We start from the raw sequence: 15,513 nt of genomic DNA, 5'->3' as shown, positions 1-15,513 counted from the left end.
GAAGTAACAAAGAGGTTTGATGAGAGCAGAGCGGTGGACGATCTATATGGACTTCAATAAGGTGTTCGACAAGGTTCCCCATGGGAGACTGGTGAGCAAGGTTAAATCTCATGGAATACAGAGAGAACTAGCCATTTGGATACAGAACTGGCTTGAAGGTAGAAGACAGAGGTTGTTTTTCAGACTAGAGGCCTATGACCAGTGGAGTGCCATAAGGATCGGTGCTGGGTCCTATATTATGCTCCCATCCAAATCATTATATAAATGATTTAGATGGGAGCATAAGAGGTATAGTTAGTAAGTTTGCAGATGACACCAAAATTGGAGGTGTAGTGGACAGCGAAGAAGGTTACCTCAGATTACAACAGGATCTTGATCAATGGACCAATGGGCTGAGGAGTGGCAGATGGAGTTTAATTTAGATAAATGCAAGGTGCTGCATTTTGGAAAAGCAAATCTTAGCAGGACTTATACACTTAATGGTAAGGTCCTAGGGAGTATTGCTGAACAAAGAGATCTTGGAGTGCAGGTTCATAGCTCCTTGAAAGTGGAGTCGCAGGTAGATAGGATAGTGAAGAAGGTGTTTGGTATGCTTTCCTTTATCAGTGAGAGTATTGAGTACAGGAGTTGGGACATCATGTTGCAGCTGCACCGGTCATTGGTTCGGCCATTTTTGGAATATTGCGTGCAATTCTGGTCTCCTTCCTATCAGAAAGATGTGAGTGGCACAGTGGTTAGCACTACTGCCTCACAGCGCCAGAGACCCGGGTTCAATTCCCGCCTCAGGCGACTGACTGTGTGGAGTTTGCACGTTCTCCCCGTGTCTGCGTGGGTTTCCTCCGGGTGCTCCGGTTTCCTCCCACAGTCCAAAGATGTGCAGGTCAGGTGAATTGGCCATGCTAAATTGCCCGTAGTGTTAGGTGTAGGGGTATGGGTGGGTTGCGCTTCGGCGGGGCGGTGTGGACTTGTTGGGCCGAAGGGCCTGTTTCCACTCTGTAATTAATCTAATCTCATCTAATCTTGAAACTTGAAAGGGTTCAGAAAAGATTTATAAGAATGTTGCCAGGGTTGGAGGATTTGAGCTATAGGGAGAGGTTGAATAGGCTGGGGCTGTTTTCCCTGGAGTGTTGGTGACCATATAGCGGTTTATAAAATCATGAGGGGCATGAATAGGACAAATAAACAAAGTCTTTTCCCTGGGGTGGGGGAGTCCAGAATTAGAGGTTTAGGGTGAGAGAAAGAAGATATAAAAGAGACCTAAGGGGCAACTTTTTCACACAGAGGGTGGTACACGTATGGAATGTTGAAACTTTATTGCTGGAACAGCACAGCAGGTCAGGCAGCATCCAGGGAACAGGAGATTCGACGTTTCGGGCACAGGCCCTTCTTCAGGAATGAGCTGCCAGAGGAAGTGGTGGAGGCTGGTACAATTGCAATATTTAAAAAGGCATCTGGATGGGTATATGATTAGGAAGCGTTTGGAGGGATATGTGCAGGTGGGACTAGATTGGGTTAGGATATCTAGTCAGCATGGACTAGTTGGACAGAAGGGTCTGTTTCCGTGCTGTACATCTCTATGATCTGCAACAAAACTGAAAGTGCAGGAGAAACTCAGCAGGTTTGGCAGCATCCGTGGAGAGAAAAAAACAGTGAATGTTTCGAGTCGAACATGGTTCTTCTTCCGAATCTTTCAATCTGTTTCTGAAGAAGTGTCGCTGGACTCGAAACATTAACTCAGTTTCTCTCTTCACAGACCTGCTGAGTTTCTCCAACACTGTTTTTATTTGTTTCAGATCTCCAACACACCCTGTTCCTTGTTTTATGTTGCAACATAAAATGATACAGCACTGAAGGAAATCATTCAGCCTATTCATGCTGGCGCTAGCCCTTTGTCCAAACAGTCTTAGCCCTCCCTTCCTTATGGCACCGAAATAAATTCTTCTGTTAGTGTTTACATGGCCGAAAAAAGACCAGGACGTTTCTCCCCCTGCGGGGTAGTGTTGGGAGTGTCAGTCATAAATCTGGTTCATTCCCGAAACTGCAATCATTTGGCGATATTTACACATTTCCCTCAATGTGTCGTCTGTCTCCGAGACGCAGGGAAATGTCTGGGATGCCACCATTGACCGGTAGTGTGCGACCCTGTCGCCTCCCTGCCCAGATTGACAGGACGATTTAACCAATCGCTGCCGAACTGGGAATCTCTTGAGACTTGGTGCAAGGTAGTGGTGTATTGTCTTTGTAAAATATAGGGGGGGACGTAGTTGGCTAATTCGTCAATTGGATGTGACGAGAAATGGGATGTTCACATATTTCCACAATGTACCGGGAGCCCAGAACATCCCTTGTAAATAATGGCGATGCCGGGTCACTCAATGTCTGGGTGGAACAAAAGGCATTGTTAGAGAGGGAAAGGGAGAAGTTCAAGCAGTGGTGAGTCACTGAGTGATGCACTGAACCCAAAAGTCCCCTGTAGCCGGAACTGCGGCTCCATAAAGCGGCGGCTGGCTGCAGTTGACCAGTGCGGAGCTTCGTGTGAATGCACCGCCAGCCTTGCTGTGGATGACTGGAAGGAGAACACTATCACTTCGCCAGGCTGCAGACCCTGGGGAGGAGGACTCGTAAGCAACACCTGGTGCTCAGTAAGGCGGCGGCAGCGGCGGCAGAAACAAGCCTTGGCTCTCATCCTTCATCTCCCCGGGTGGACAGTAGAAATTGGATAACTATTTTTATATAAAAAAAAACCACACACACACAGAAACCGGCCTCAACAAAAGAAACGCTGGTGGAGTGAATCGTTTCCTGTGAACCATGGTAAGTCAGAGTTAGCCCTGATGGGGGAGACAAATACAGTTTGTTAGGAGCAGTCGCCAACTCTGTTCATGGTCATTGTGCGAAATTGGGATTGAGAAATCAAGTCATGTGTTTTGGAAACATATCCTTGGTAAAAGTGAAAGTGTTAATTAAAGGGAGAGGGAAATAAAGATGTAGGTCCATGATTTTTTAATTTTCAAAAACGCGTTGGTTTAAGTCATGTGCCCTACTCATCATTTGTGAGCCAATAGATATGTGTGTCTATGGGTTTAATTTGAGCTTTTGTCTGTCCTTCACACCCCCACCCCTCCATACAGAGTGTCGGTAGCAGCTCTCGCCCCTGCTCCATGTCTTCCGCCGATTATTCCGACGATGAGGATGATTCTGGTCAGAGATCAGGAACTGTCTCGCCAGCTCCCGGGGACACGTTGCCGTGGAACCTGCCGAAACACGAGAGATCCAAGAGAAAAATTCACGGAGGGTCGGTGCTGGACCCGGCGGAAAGAGCCGTTCTCAGGATAGCCGGTGAGACTTCACATATTTATCGGGTTAAAAATCTGGAATGCTGTGCATCAGACGCAATGAGGAATCTTATTGTCGTGCAGGAGAGCTGCAGGGTTTAATTCTACAATGAGACGCCTTTATTTTCTTCCAAATGAAAGCTACCGTTTGTTTCACTGAATTGGGGCGATGATATAATTGAGGGTGGTGCGTGAAACTGACAAGCAATGCGTTATACAGTAATGTTTTCAGTTTCACTTAATTCCCTTTGTTATCAACTAGCTGTTTCTGCTTGCTGGAGGTCTGGTTCAGATCTGGACATATATATATAGCTCCCTGACTTCCTCAGCTCCCATCGACATACAGTGTACAGACATACAGGTATACAGTATGTATACCTGACAGTACTGAGAACAGACTTATTAAAAGATTGCAACAAAAACAAAATTGCTGGAAAATCTCAGCAGGTCTTGCAGCATCTGTGCAGAGAAATCAGAGTTAACGTTCCGGATCGAGTGATCCTTTTTCAGAACGTGCAATTTCTGCTTTTGTTTCTGATTTACAGCATCCGCAGTTCTTTCGGTCTTTATTTAGCATACGAGATAGTGATATGCTATAATATAACAGAATGACAGGCATCTTGGGTTTCTTGCGGTGTGCCTGGTTATGTCTCGGGGAGAAATGTTGGTTTATATCTCATTTTCTTTCCGAGTAACCAGGTATGGAACCTTCTTCCAGCTAATGATGATGTGTGTACGTTATATTACCAGATATGCTTGGTTTGAAAACATCATGTTAGATTTGATTTATAAATAGAAACATTTAGAAAACCAATTTTGGTTAAAGAAAAACATTTTCCTTGTAAAATGTTTCCCTTTAAAAAAAAACACAATTCGAACGTAAACGTGGATATGACGGAATGATTCCCTTCCCCTCCCTTCATCCTCAGACAATACCAAAACGCTGCAGTTTCTGCACGGCAGAGACCTCACGCCATCTTCTGCAGCTTGTTTAACATATATATATATATATATATATAAATCAAAATCCTGCCCTTCTAATATTCCTGGTGGACCACCCCACACCCGAAACCTTGTGTGTAGGATGGGGAAGGGGATGTCTGTGGTACTTCAGAGAGAGTGATGTGCAGCCGGCTGTTGTATTGTTAACGGGAGAGGAGCTGGGTGGGGAGAAGCAGTGACCAGAGCGGCCGGTATCCCTCTCTCTCCCTCTCTCTCTCCGCCAACCCTGGGGGCCGGGGGAGGGACAGGAAGGATAAGGGCAGAGCGATTGGTGCTGGTGAGTCCAGGGCGGTCCTTCGCTCAGCTCGCCCCCCCCATCGGCTCTGCCAAGTTCCCAGCCCTCAGTGTGTCTCCTGTGTGTGTGCCTGTGGTCAGTCCTTCCCTCCAAGTTGAAGGAGAGCTGTAGAGACGGTGCCGACCGCTCCTTTCCAGCACCCATGGCCGGCTACAGCTCAGGGTTCAGCCCCGCTGCTTACTATTACGCCGATGAACTGCAGTATCTGCAGGCTTATGAGGACGTGCTGGAGCGGTATAAAGGTAAACCCGCTTTCATGGCTGTCAGCTAACGGTTTCGCCTCTCTCGCTATACCTTTTCCATTTTGGATTGTCTATTGTCCCGAATGATTGGACCAACGACTAAATGAAGTGTTTTGTTTAGACCGTGATGCCAAATGTATTTTTGTGCGCGGGCAAGAGAGATCAGAAATATAAATCCTCCCACTGAGATTTATTTTCATACTCTCCCTCTCTCCTAATGTCTGGCTAGATTGTCACCTTTTTCTCCATATCGATATTTCTATAAATAATATCGTGCCCCAGTTTGGCCAGGCCTCATCTCTCAGTCAGATTAGTTTCTGAGATTTGGCCGTCACTTGGCCTGTGATGTGTAACACTTGGAGGCTCTTTATAGATAACATATAAATGGCCTTAATATCTCCTATCTAATGTGGCACCCACACTGTCAGAGAACTGTGTCCCAGCAGCCAAGAATTTGAACCTGCTGAATATGTGCATCTTTCAGAGAGACAGGAATTGTTCTCTGGGATGATAATTCTGCTTAGTCATTGGAGCAATTCTGAAGATAACGGAGAATGAAATGACTCAACGTTTTTTTTTCGCCTGGTGAAAGTGGGAATTAAATCCACCAAGCTGTTATGTGGAAATGAGGGACACCTTTGTCCCTTTGTGCATTGAAGTGCTACCCAGTGCAGAGCAGGGTACAACAATTAAGGCTGTATTGTATGTGCGTTGGCAGCTTGATGAGAGCAACATGGAACAGTATAGTAAAGCACCGGAGGAGAATATTCAGTTTATCCTGCTTCTGCTTGGTCTTAAAACGAATTAACCAATTAGACCCAATTGCATACTCTTCTCCCCATAGTCTGGCTCTGAGGTTTTCTCCCCTTCAGGTATTCCTCCAGTTTCCTGTTTGAAAGTTGCTATTAAATCTGATACCACTGTCCTTTCAATGTATTCTTGACCATAACTATTGTTGTATGTATTTAAGATGATTTTCACTTTTTGGTTCTTGATTTATTTTTAAGTCAATGGATTTCAGTCTTGTGAACTGCTTGAAATTTTCATTTCTTTTCTGATTTGAAGTGTAAGAATTGATGTAGGATGTTTAAAAGTAATCTCATCTGTTGGCAAGTAAGATTCATTGTTGGCTTTATTTGACAGAAGGGTACTCTTTACAATCGGAAATATTCGACATATTCTTTTGAACTGTTGTCCCTGGTGTGTTGCAGCAGAGGTGACAGTTTCTTTATTTCTTTCCCTCCCTTCCCCTGTCTACCACATCCTTGTGTCCAGATTGTATTAGTCCATGGAAGCTGCTGAGTACAATTTGTCATTAGATAGGTCTTTGGTGCCTTGACTGAGTGTTCATTCTTTTATAAGATAGCCTTAACTCTGATGTGTCATACTGCCCTGATGTTTTGATCTCTGTAATGATCATAAAGTCAACAAGAATCCTAATTCTGTTTGCTTTCATCTCAAACTTCAGTCCCAGCCTTGTTGAGATTTGTTGTTTTGGCTTCATAGTCCAGGTATTTGGTATCTTTGCTCATTGAGCCGTCTGAGGAATGTTAAGTGAAATTTCCATGCAAGAAATTGGAGAGTGGATCAGTTATTTTCTTGTTGAATTTGTTATATTTTGTTTAATAAAGTTAATACCTCTGTATATACAATTCTTTGTGGATATCCTTTTCTTTCATTAACCAAGTTTCAGGTCATGTATTATAATACTACTTGATGTAGATTGGTGCCAATTTTTGTCAGATAATGGTTCCTGGGAAGTGCCTTTCGATGCTTTACCATCTTAAAGGTGCGATGTGATTGAAAAGGTTGTAGATGGTCAGAATCGAACCATGTTGCACACTGTCTATTACGAGTGTGTTTACTATTTTAATCTATGTTTTAAACAGGATTAAACTGTAAATGAACAAAATTAGATTTCATCTCAGCTGTTGCATAATGTAACTAGTAGAGAGTCAGCTGTGGAAATAACAGTTGCTGCACTCTCCAAGGAACAGAACCGAATGATGCATCAGTACTGGAATCTTGGCTTTTTGTTCTGATGCACTCACCACATTAAGTCTGTTCCTAATGTGTCTTCCTCCAGAGTTCCAAGATTTATCTTTCTCTTCACACTTAATGTGAATTTGATGTTGCTCTTAAACTTGAATTTTCTAAAATGTCCATGCTGTTGCTGCTGCACAATTTAGCTTGTATCTGTATGTATTCAGTTAATGGTCCACATTCAGGTGAATTAGTAGGCAACTATTTAGCTTATTGGGATAAAGAATGAAGAGCCTTTCTGTGTTTTCTTTTCTTTGCTGTATAATGCTCATCACATGAGATGGATTAACTCTAGTCACCAATATTTTGGAACTGAAACTTGCACAACATTTGTAAAAGTGGTCCTAAAGATACATTCCATAGATGTTAACTTTTTTTCAGAAATATCAGAACAGTTAATAAGCATTGTGTATTTATTCTGTTCTTTGCATTGTTTGCTGTTCATTTGCCATTGTGACTTGAAATGTAACTTATTTTCCTTGGCTATATGAGTGTCTGTATACACAATATAGATATTTCTCATTAAAAAAATCTATTGTTCGATTGCTAATTGTGTTAATCTGAATTATCCTAGTTTTAGTGTACATTATATGGTAACAGCTGCTGTAAGCAGCCTCAGTTTAAGGGCTTTGTTATATGTAGACTTAGAATTTTCAGATTGGATGCAAGCTCTAGTGGACTTGGAAATTTTAGTCAATAGTTTGCTCCAAAAGCTGCTTTAATTTTATGTATTTCGTTGTGTTCAGTTGTAACTAATTTCATGCAGAATGTTATGCTGTTCTGTCAATGGCTGTACTGACAAAGTATTTCATGTTGGTCTGTTCAGTTATTCTTTCAAAGTACAATCTGCACCAGTAAAAATAAGGCCACCAGTATGAGTGGTGTAGTTTTAATATGGGGTAATAGTTTTCACGTTAAAGGGCAAGCTTTGCAGTATAGGTGTTTTACTGAAATTGTTCTGAGTTGGACATGAGGCAGAGTCTCTTTGACTGCTGAAATTGGTTTCTGCATTGGGAAAACCCTTCTTGAAGCTCTGTTCATAGGCTCTTCTATACTCTTCACATCATAACCTGGATGCTCGTTGACATTCTGGTTTCATTTAGGCATTGCCTTCAAACTTTAATTTTTGGTTTAACTTAAGTTTTATATTTTGTCTTTCTTCATTTTGTACACGTAATTGGCAGTAACTTGACATCTTAGAGTTCCGTAAGTGCCCGCCTATAGTCAGACACAAAGAGGTGCATGTGAAATGTGGGAAATGGAAACCAGACCGTGATGCTCTGTTCAAGGCTTTGTGGAATGCTGGTGTAGTGATGTAGTGTTACTGGACTTCAGCCCATATAGTTCCATTCAGAATTGTATTTGAGGTATTGCACTTCCAATTTATGCTGGGGCAAGCTAAAACTTTAGGCACTTGGATTTTAACACAAGTGCTTATTAAGGGCTTCAGGGAGAATGCGGGTAAGTGGAGATGAAATGCCCATCAGCCACGATTGAATGGCGGAGTGGACTCGATGGGCCGAATGGCCTTACTTCCACTCCTATGTCTTATGGTCTTAACACCTAGTATCCACCCTATCCTCAGCTCATTTGTTGGGGCAAACCCACATCTATGTCTTGGTTCCTTCCTAGGTTCATTTATTCCAATGATGTTCTGGCCAGCTATTCTCAATCATTTAACCCTTTAGGAGCTTGAGATCTGCCAATACTCTGTCTTTTATTCTAATTTGTGTTCATCCAGCATCCCTCTGCTCAGTGACCTACAATAACCCCAGCTCTATCAATGGCCCAGTTTTTAAAATTCTCATTCATTGTATTCAAATCTCTCTAATATCTCTGCCTTTCCTTATTTCTGGAATATCCTCCACACCTCCCTGTGCTCCTCCAGTTCTGGCTACTTGTACATCCCGATTTTCATTGCTATACCATTGGATGTTGTGCTGTCAGCTACCCGCGATTAAGCTCTGGAATTCTGTCCCAAAACCTGTTTGCCTCCTTTTCCTTTAATTTTGCTTCATTGTTCCCTCTTTGACCCAAGCATTTGATCTCCTGTCCTAATATCTTCCTGTGTGGCTCAATGTCAAATTTGATCTGATTAATACTCACTCCTCCAGTGAAGTTTGTTTTTGAGGATTTCCTATGTTAAAGTTAATTTTGATTATCAGTGTCAGAGCATCAGCTGTGTCAATCAGTTTGTAACTTAGGTTCTTATAAGTTTTAAAAGTCTTGTGATTCAGTTTAGGTGGAGCTGAGGTTGGTGTAACTGGGGGATTTAAAGAGGATTCCTGTGACATATGCATGTTTCCCTTGATTTCCATTGATTACTTGCTCGCTTTTAATTAGTTTCTTGTTTTTGATGCTGAATATCGATTTGATGGCAAAATATGAAAATATGATGTGTATTTTATTGTCTGCTTTTGTGATCTGGTCACATTCTGTCTTTTGAAAAATGAGTGGTTGCCTGTAGTTCAGAGATTGTGTGCATTTTCTGCCTTAGTGCCACTGAATGCATTCTGTCATGAGGCTGAAACAGCTAAAATTCCTTAAAAGCTTTTCAAATGTCACAATTGAATCCGCCTCCTCTTGTCGTGCCATGACTGAATTTTTTTCATGAGATGAATTCCATAATGAGCTCCATTTAGAGCATCTTCCTCAAGACTCCCGCCTCCAATGTGGGCAAGGAGTGAAAGCTGTCCCAGTAAACTGAAATGAATAACTTACTGCATGGGCCAAGTTGGAGAACACTGAATTTGTTTGTTCTGGGATGTACAGTAGTGGTGTAAATTCTGCAGTCTCCTTTCCTCTCTCTTTCTCTTTCCCTACCCCCAACCAACCCCAGTGTCAGCAATGCCTCAATGGGTAGCACACTCATTTCTGGAGTTAGATCACAAGTTCCAGAGATTCTGATGCTCCAATGTAATAGTGATAGAATGCTGCACTGTTAGAGGTCATAGAGTCATAGAGATGTACAGCATGGAAACAGACCCTTTGGTCCAACCTGTCCATGCCGACCAGATATCTCAACCCAATCTAGTCCCACCTGCAAGCACCCGGCCCATGTCCTTCCAAAGGCTATATCTCCTCTCTTGGTTCAGTGATAAAAGATCCCAAGGCATTTTCTAAGAGAAGCATAGGAGTCCTCCAGAATATCCTGGTTAATATTTATCCACACACTAAAGTTACTAAAAATAACCAGATGATTGGGCCATTTCTGTTTGTAGATCTCACTGTGCACAAATAGCTGACCTGGCACCTGCATTTGTGCTTTAACTACAGGTCAGGAGTACTTCAACAGATGTCAAGTGCATTGGGGTATTTCCTGAAGTTGTGCAAAACCTGGTATGAAATGCAGCCGTTTCTCTCCCATCTTTTTAAATCTCACAACACATTTAATGTGTTACTTCAGAAGATAGTGTTGATTGTATTCAGTTGGAAAAAGCTAAGTGACTAAACATTATCTTTATATTCAATCATTAATATTACCAAACAAATATATGCAAACCACTTTTGGGAGATGCTTGCTACTGCTGTATGTAGGTTTTGCAAAGACCTTTTCTTTAACCTATGCAGAAGGAAAACAACCATATTAGGATATTAGAACCTTTCCTACTGTCAGTCTCATCCATATCCTTGAGTTTCTGTGCCTACGTCCTCTTGTTTCAATCTCTATCATATCACCAAATCTGACTGAATTAACATCTAACCCTCTTCCCTCCCATTTTTCCAGTTGAAATAATTTCTAATACAATACAAATGTACATACTGGGAATTCTGAAATAAGAACAGAAAATGCTAGAGAAACAAAGTCAGGTCCGGTTGCATCTTTGAGAGAAACCAAGGTCATGTTGTAAATTTGATGTGAGTCTTCTTCCCATATGACTTGAAATAATATCTAGCTTGTCTGAATCCGTGTTCCTCCCAAGTCTTTGTTGCTTGTGGACTTGGGCACAGCCCACCTGTCCTGGGCGGGTTTTGCCATTTCCTGATGAAACTAATATTGTTATTTCACATTCAGTTTCCAGACATGCTTTCCTTCACTCACTCGGTAGGAGAAACAGATTGCAGAAGTGAAGATGGAATAAAACAAGGACTGTTCTTGAGCTTGACAATAGAAAGACAAACCTTTTGAGGTGGAAGGAAGATCAAGGACTCTGAGTAATACTCTGAATAGTCAGAGAGGGTGTCATTTTTGTGGCTGAGTGGAAGCATTATTTGAGAGCTTGAAACACTGAGTTGTAGGAAAAGCAATTGCAGGTTTGGGAGGTGGCAAATCATTCACTGATTTTGCGAAGGGAGTTTGTGCTGGGGCAGAAATTTGCAATAGTGGAAAAGTTGAGGGTTTTTTTGTGGTGAGAAGTGGTTTTGAAAAGTAGAAAGACCATAATGGAGGAGAAGGAATATTTACAACATCAGTTGGCAAACCATGTTGCAGCTATATAAAACCCTTGTTAGGCCTTTTTTTGAGTATCATGTGCAGTTTTGGTCGCCGCACTACCAGAAGGATGTGGAAGCTTTGGAGGGAGTGCAAGAAGGTTCACCAGGATGTTGCCTGGTCTCAAGGGGATTGGCTGTGAAGATAGGTTAAAAAGATGCGGATTGTTTTTACCGGAAAGTATGCAGTTGAGAGGAGACCCGATAAAGATCTACAACATTATGAGAAGCACAGATAGAGTGGATAGTCAGAGCTTTTTCCCAATTATAAGGGGGACAGGTTCAAGATGAGAGGGGGAAAGTTTAAGTGAGATGTGTGAGTTTTTCCATGCGGAGAGTGGTATGCGCTGGAACGCACTGCCAGGTGAGGTGCTGGAAGCAGGCACATTGGTGACATCAAGAGGCATCTGGATGGTTACATGAAGAGGGTGGGAATAGAGGGATATGGACTGAATAAGGGCAGAACGTTTGTTTTTGGTTAGGACATGATGATCAGCACAGGCTTGGAGGGCTAAGGGCCTGTTCCTGTGCTCTATTTCTTTTTTTTTGTTCTCTTATCCATAATGAGGGCCAGTAAAGGAGTTAGATAGTCAGCTGTATAACAGGAATCTGATCAAGAGAGCAGGAGGTGAACTTCATTAACAGTTACAAACTGAGTGATAGAGGGCATAAATGAAGATGGGACAGTAATTGACAAATGATGGAGGTTCAGAACTCAGTAAGAGGTAACTGGGGAATTTAAGCTTGATTGATGGAGAGAAATATTGTGTCATTTTAGGTGAGTGTCAAGGACATGCAGGTCCTGGGCTTCCTCCACTGCCAAACCGTTACCACCTGATGACGAGGAGGAATGACTATTCTGCCTTGGGACCCTGCAACCACACGGGATAAATGTGGATTTCAACAGCTTCCTCATTTCACCTCGCCCCACATTATCCCAGTCCCAAGCCTCCAACTTGGCACCGCCCTCCAGACCCATCCATCACTGCCCCCTCTGACCTATCACCTTCTCCCTCACCTTCATCCATCTATTGATTTCCCAGCTACCTCACCCTAACCCCACCCCCCCTCCCATTTATTTTTCAGCCCCGACCCACAAGCCTTATTCCTGATGAAGGGCTTATGCCCAAAACATTGATTCTCCTGCTCCTCGAATGCTTCCTGACCTGCTGTGCTTTTCAGCACCATACCCTCTCCTCTCGGGTGAATGGATGCTTGACTGTGGGGTGACACAGTGACACAGTGTTTTGCACTGCTATCTCATGGTGCCAGAGACTCTGGTTTGGTTTCAGCCTCAGGTGACTGTCTGTGTGGAGTTGTGCAATGTCTGCGTGGGTTTCTGCTGGGTGCTCCGGTTTCCTCCCACAGTTCAAAGATGGGCAAATTCATTGGATTGCCATGGTAAATTGTCCCATAGTGTGTAAGCTGGGTGAATTAGCTGTGGGACATGTGAGATTATGGGGTTAGTGTAGGAGTGTGGGTCTGGATGGGATGCTGTTTGCCTGGTTGATGCAGACTTGATGGGTCGAATTACCTCTATGTGTACTGTAATGATTTTACAATCTCTGCCTTTGTACTCCTTGTATTTGTGGCTGGTAAGGCTGGATGGGGAGGAGGAAAGTGTTTAATAAAATTATTGAGGCATCTTGTGTTAATAAATTTGCAAAATTGAACAAGTAAGCTGTTTTCATTGTTCTGGCAGAGTTGGTCAGCTCAAGCTCATATGACCTGTAAATTCTAGTCTAAGCTTCAACCACTTTTTGTTATGGTTGATTTTTTTTTCAGCCGAGAGATTTGTAAAAGGCCTTATGTCTCACCATTCACTTTTGGTTAAATGGTATCAGAATGTCAAGGTCTCTTTTTACTGACAACTTGTGCAAGTAATTAATGAGATTGACGATAAGTACTGCTCTGGGCACACAGTGTGGCCCAAGAGGGCACGAGCTTGGGCTAAGTTTCATCCAAACAAGTTCAATATAAGATCTCCCAATACTTTATTTTCTACATCTCTGCAGCCTGAAATTGTTTGAAATTTCATGTCCATAAAAGGTTTCAGTTTATTAAAACAATGTTTATGGAGACACAAGTGTGTGGACCTGTTGGTGGTCCTGAATTTAAATATTTCCCTGTGATTCTCAATCTATAGAATTTTAACATGAGTAAACACTTTGTCTCCTTTATGCTGGTCGATTGCTGCTGTGTAATCTGAAATCCAATATATTGCATTGGGTTTGGTGACAGCTGTTATTATTCTGCTTCCTCAAAGTTAGAAGTCCTCCAGAGTATTGTGATTATTGTTCCGTTTCCTACAGATGCCTCACAGGGAGATGGGAAACTGCTGTTTCGTGGCTCACAAATGTATTTCCAACAAACTGACCAAGCTGAGTTAAGTAGTGTTTGCACTACACACTTGAGAACCTGCATTTGTGAATCTAACTTCTGATTTGTTGCTTGTCTTTTTAATTTGTTTTTCCCATGCAGGTTTTTTTTCTGTTTCTTTTTCCTTTATCTTGCCTGTAAACTCACTTGCCATCTCTTCTTCATTCTTCCTTTTACATTGTTTCCCCTTTTATCTTCATGCTTTTGCTTTCTCTGCTCTTTATTAGTGTTGCATTCTGAAAGTTTCTACTTTTTTTTTCACTGCTGCAAAGTTTCTAGTAAACAAATATGTCAGAGTAGAATTTACACAAACATTATTACCACAAATCAGTACCAAGACTAGAGAATGTGAATTAACTTAGGCCTGAAGCCATACGTGTTTGTTTTCCACTAATTTCCATTTGGTTCAAAATTTAAGTGTCCTATTGTACCCAAAGTGGAAATTCTAGCCCACTCTGACTTTAATCTAGTTTAATCTTCGGCAGAAGTGGCAATCTCTCCTTAATTAGCACTGCGTTTTTCAACAATGTTGAGCTTTTCTTCACCATTTCCTTACTTCTCTCCACCCTTATTATTCTTTTTCACCTGTGGCAGTATCCTACACATGGGGATTGGTAACAAAACCCACTTTATTGTTGACAAAGCTGTTACCACCAGCATTGATGTAACATAAGACAGTTTAATACAATTTACTGGGTGGTGCACAAAATGCAGTTGTTTATCGAGGTATGAGGTTCCATTGTTCTTGAATGGTATGTATACTGACTGCTCCCAAATAAATTTTTTGTACATTTCATTCAAATACAATTCATTCATCTACTTCTCTCTACATTTCTTTTAACAAGCACCATCTTTTCTCTTTATGAACAATTCTATAGACAATAGACAATAGGTGCAGGAGTAGGCCAGTCTGCCCTTCGAGCCTGCACCACCATTCGATATGATCATGGCTGATCATCCTTAATCAGTGTACTGTTCCTGCCTTACCTCCATAACCCTTGATTCCACTATCCTTGAGAGCTCTATCCAACTCTTTCTTAATTGAATCCAGAGACTGGGCCTCCACTGCCCTCTGGGGCAGAGCATTCCATACAGCCACCACTGTCTGGGTGAAGAAGTTTCTCCTCATCTCTGTCCTAAATGGTCTACCCTGTATCTGTTCCTTTTGAGGTGATTAGTAAAAGTTTAATGCAATTAAACTATTATGGTCTCTTGCCTGTCTGTTTCCTACCAAAGTCTACCTCATGTTTTAAATACCTTCCATCTCCACAACCTCAAAATAACCTACAAATCTTGACAGCCAAAAGAATTGCAACAGCCAATTTATGCACAGCAAGGGCAAACAGCCAGATGATGATGTCCAGATTGTGATTGTGGTGTATGAATCTGGTTAGTGACTGAGATGTGCTGATATTGATTGAGGAATATGTTACTGGCCAGCACATTGGGGAAGCTCTTGCCTGCTGCTTTTTTCTAAAGAAAATGTTTTACTCATTCATGGAGAGTGGATGTCATTAGCTGGGCCAGCATTTGTCTGAACCTTGAGAAGATGGTGGTGAACTGCCTTCATGAACCACTGTAGCCCATCTGCTGCAGGTGCCTCTACAATGTTGTTCCTTGGCGGAGTTCCAGGAAATGCATTTTAACTCAGAAATGATGAAGGAATAGTGGTAGAATTCCAAGTCTGGATGGTGTGTGACTTGGGGTAGAACTGCAGGTGATCATGTTTCTGTGCATTTTCTCTTGTCCTTTTGGTTGGCAGAGGTTATAGATTGGAAAGTGCTAT

General features: G+C 42.2%; 1 protein-coding gene across 6 annotated transcripts in view; it reads left to right on the top strand.

Moving 5' to 3' along the window:
- dst (dystonin) overlaps positions 1-15,513 on the top strand; it is a 642,458-nt gene that overhangs the window by 46,112 nt on the left and 580,833 nt on the right. For 3 of the 6 annotated variants that reach the window (XM_043681258.1, XM_043681269.1, XM_043681284.1), the window contains one exon: positions 3,132-3,339. In XM_043681258.1, the coding sequence (XP_043537193.1) occupies positions 3,132-3,339 (208 nt within the window). Of the gene's footprint in view, positions 1-3,131; positions 3,340-4,674; positions 4,875-15,513 lie in introns of those variants that run through there. The other 3 variants (XM_043681300.1, XM_043681292.1, XM_043681275.1) reach the window with 1 other exon arrangement.

The sequence above is a fragment of the Chiloscyllium plagiosum genome, chromosome 3 (genome assembly GCF_004010195.1).
Source record: "Chiloscyllium plagiosum isolate BGI_BamShark_2017 chromosome 3, ASM401019v2, whole genome shotgun sequence".
Taxonomy (NCBI): domain Eukaryota; kingdom Metazoa; phylum Chordata; class Chondrichthyes; order Orectolobiformes; family Hemiscylliidae; genus Chiloscyllium; species Chiloscyllium plagiosum.
The sequence above is the reverse complement of the archived record's forward strand: the minus strand, read 5'-3'. Positions and strand labels throughout refer to the sequence as shown.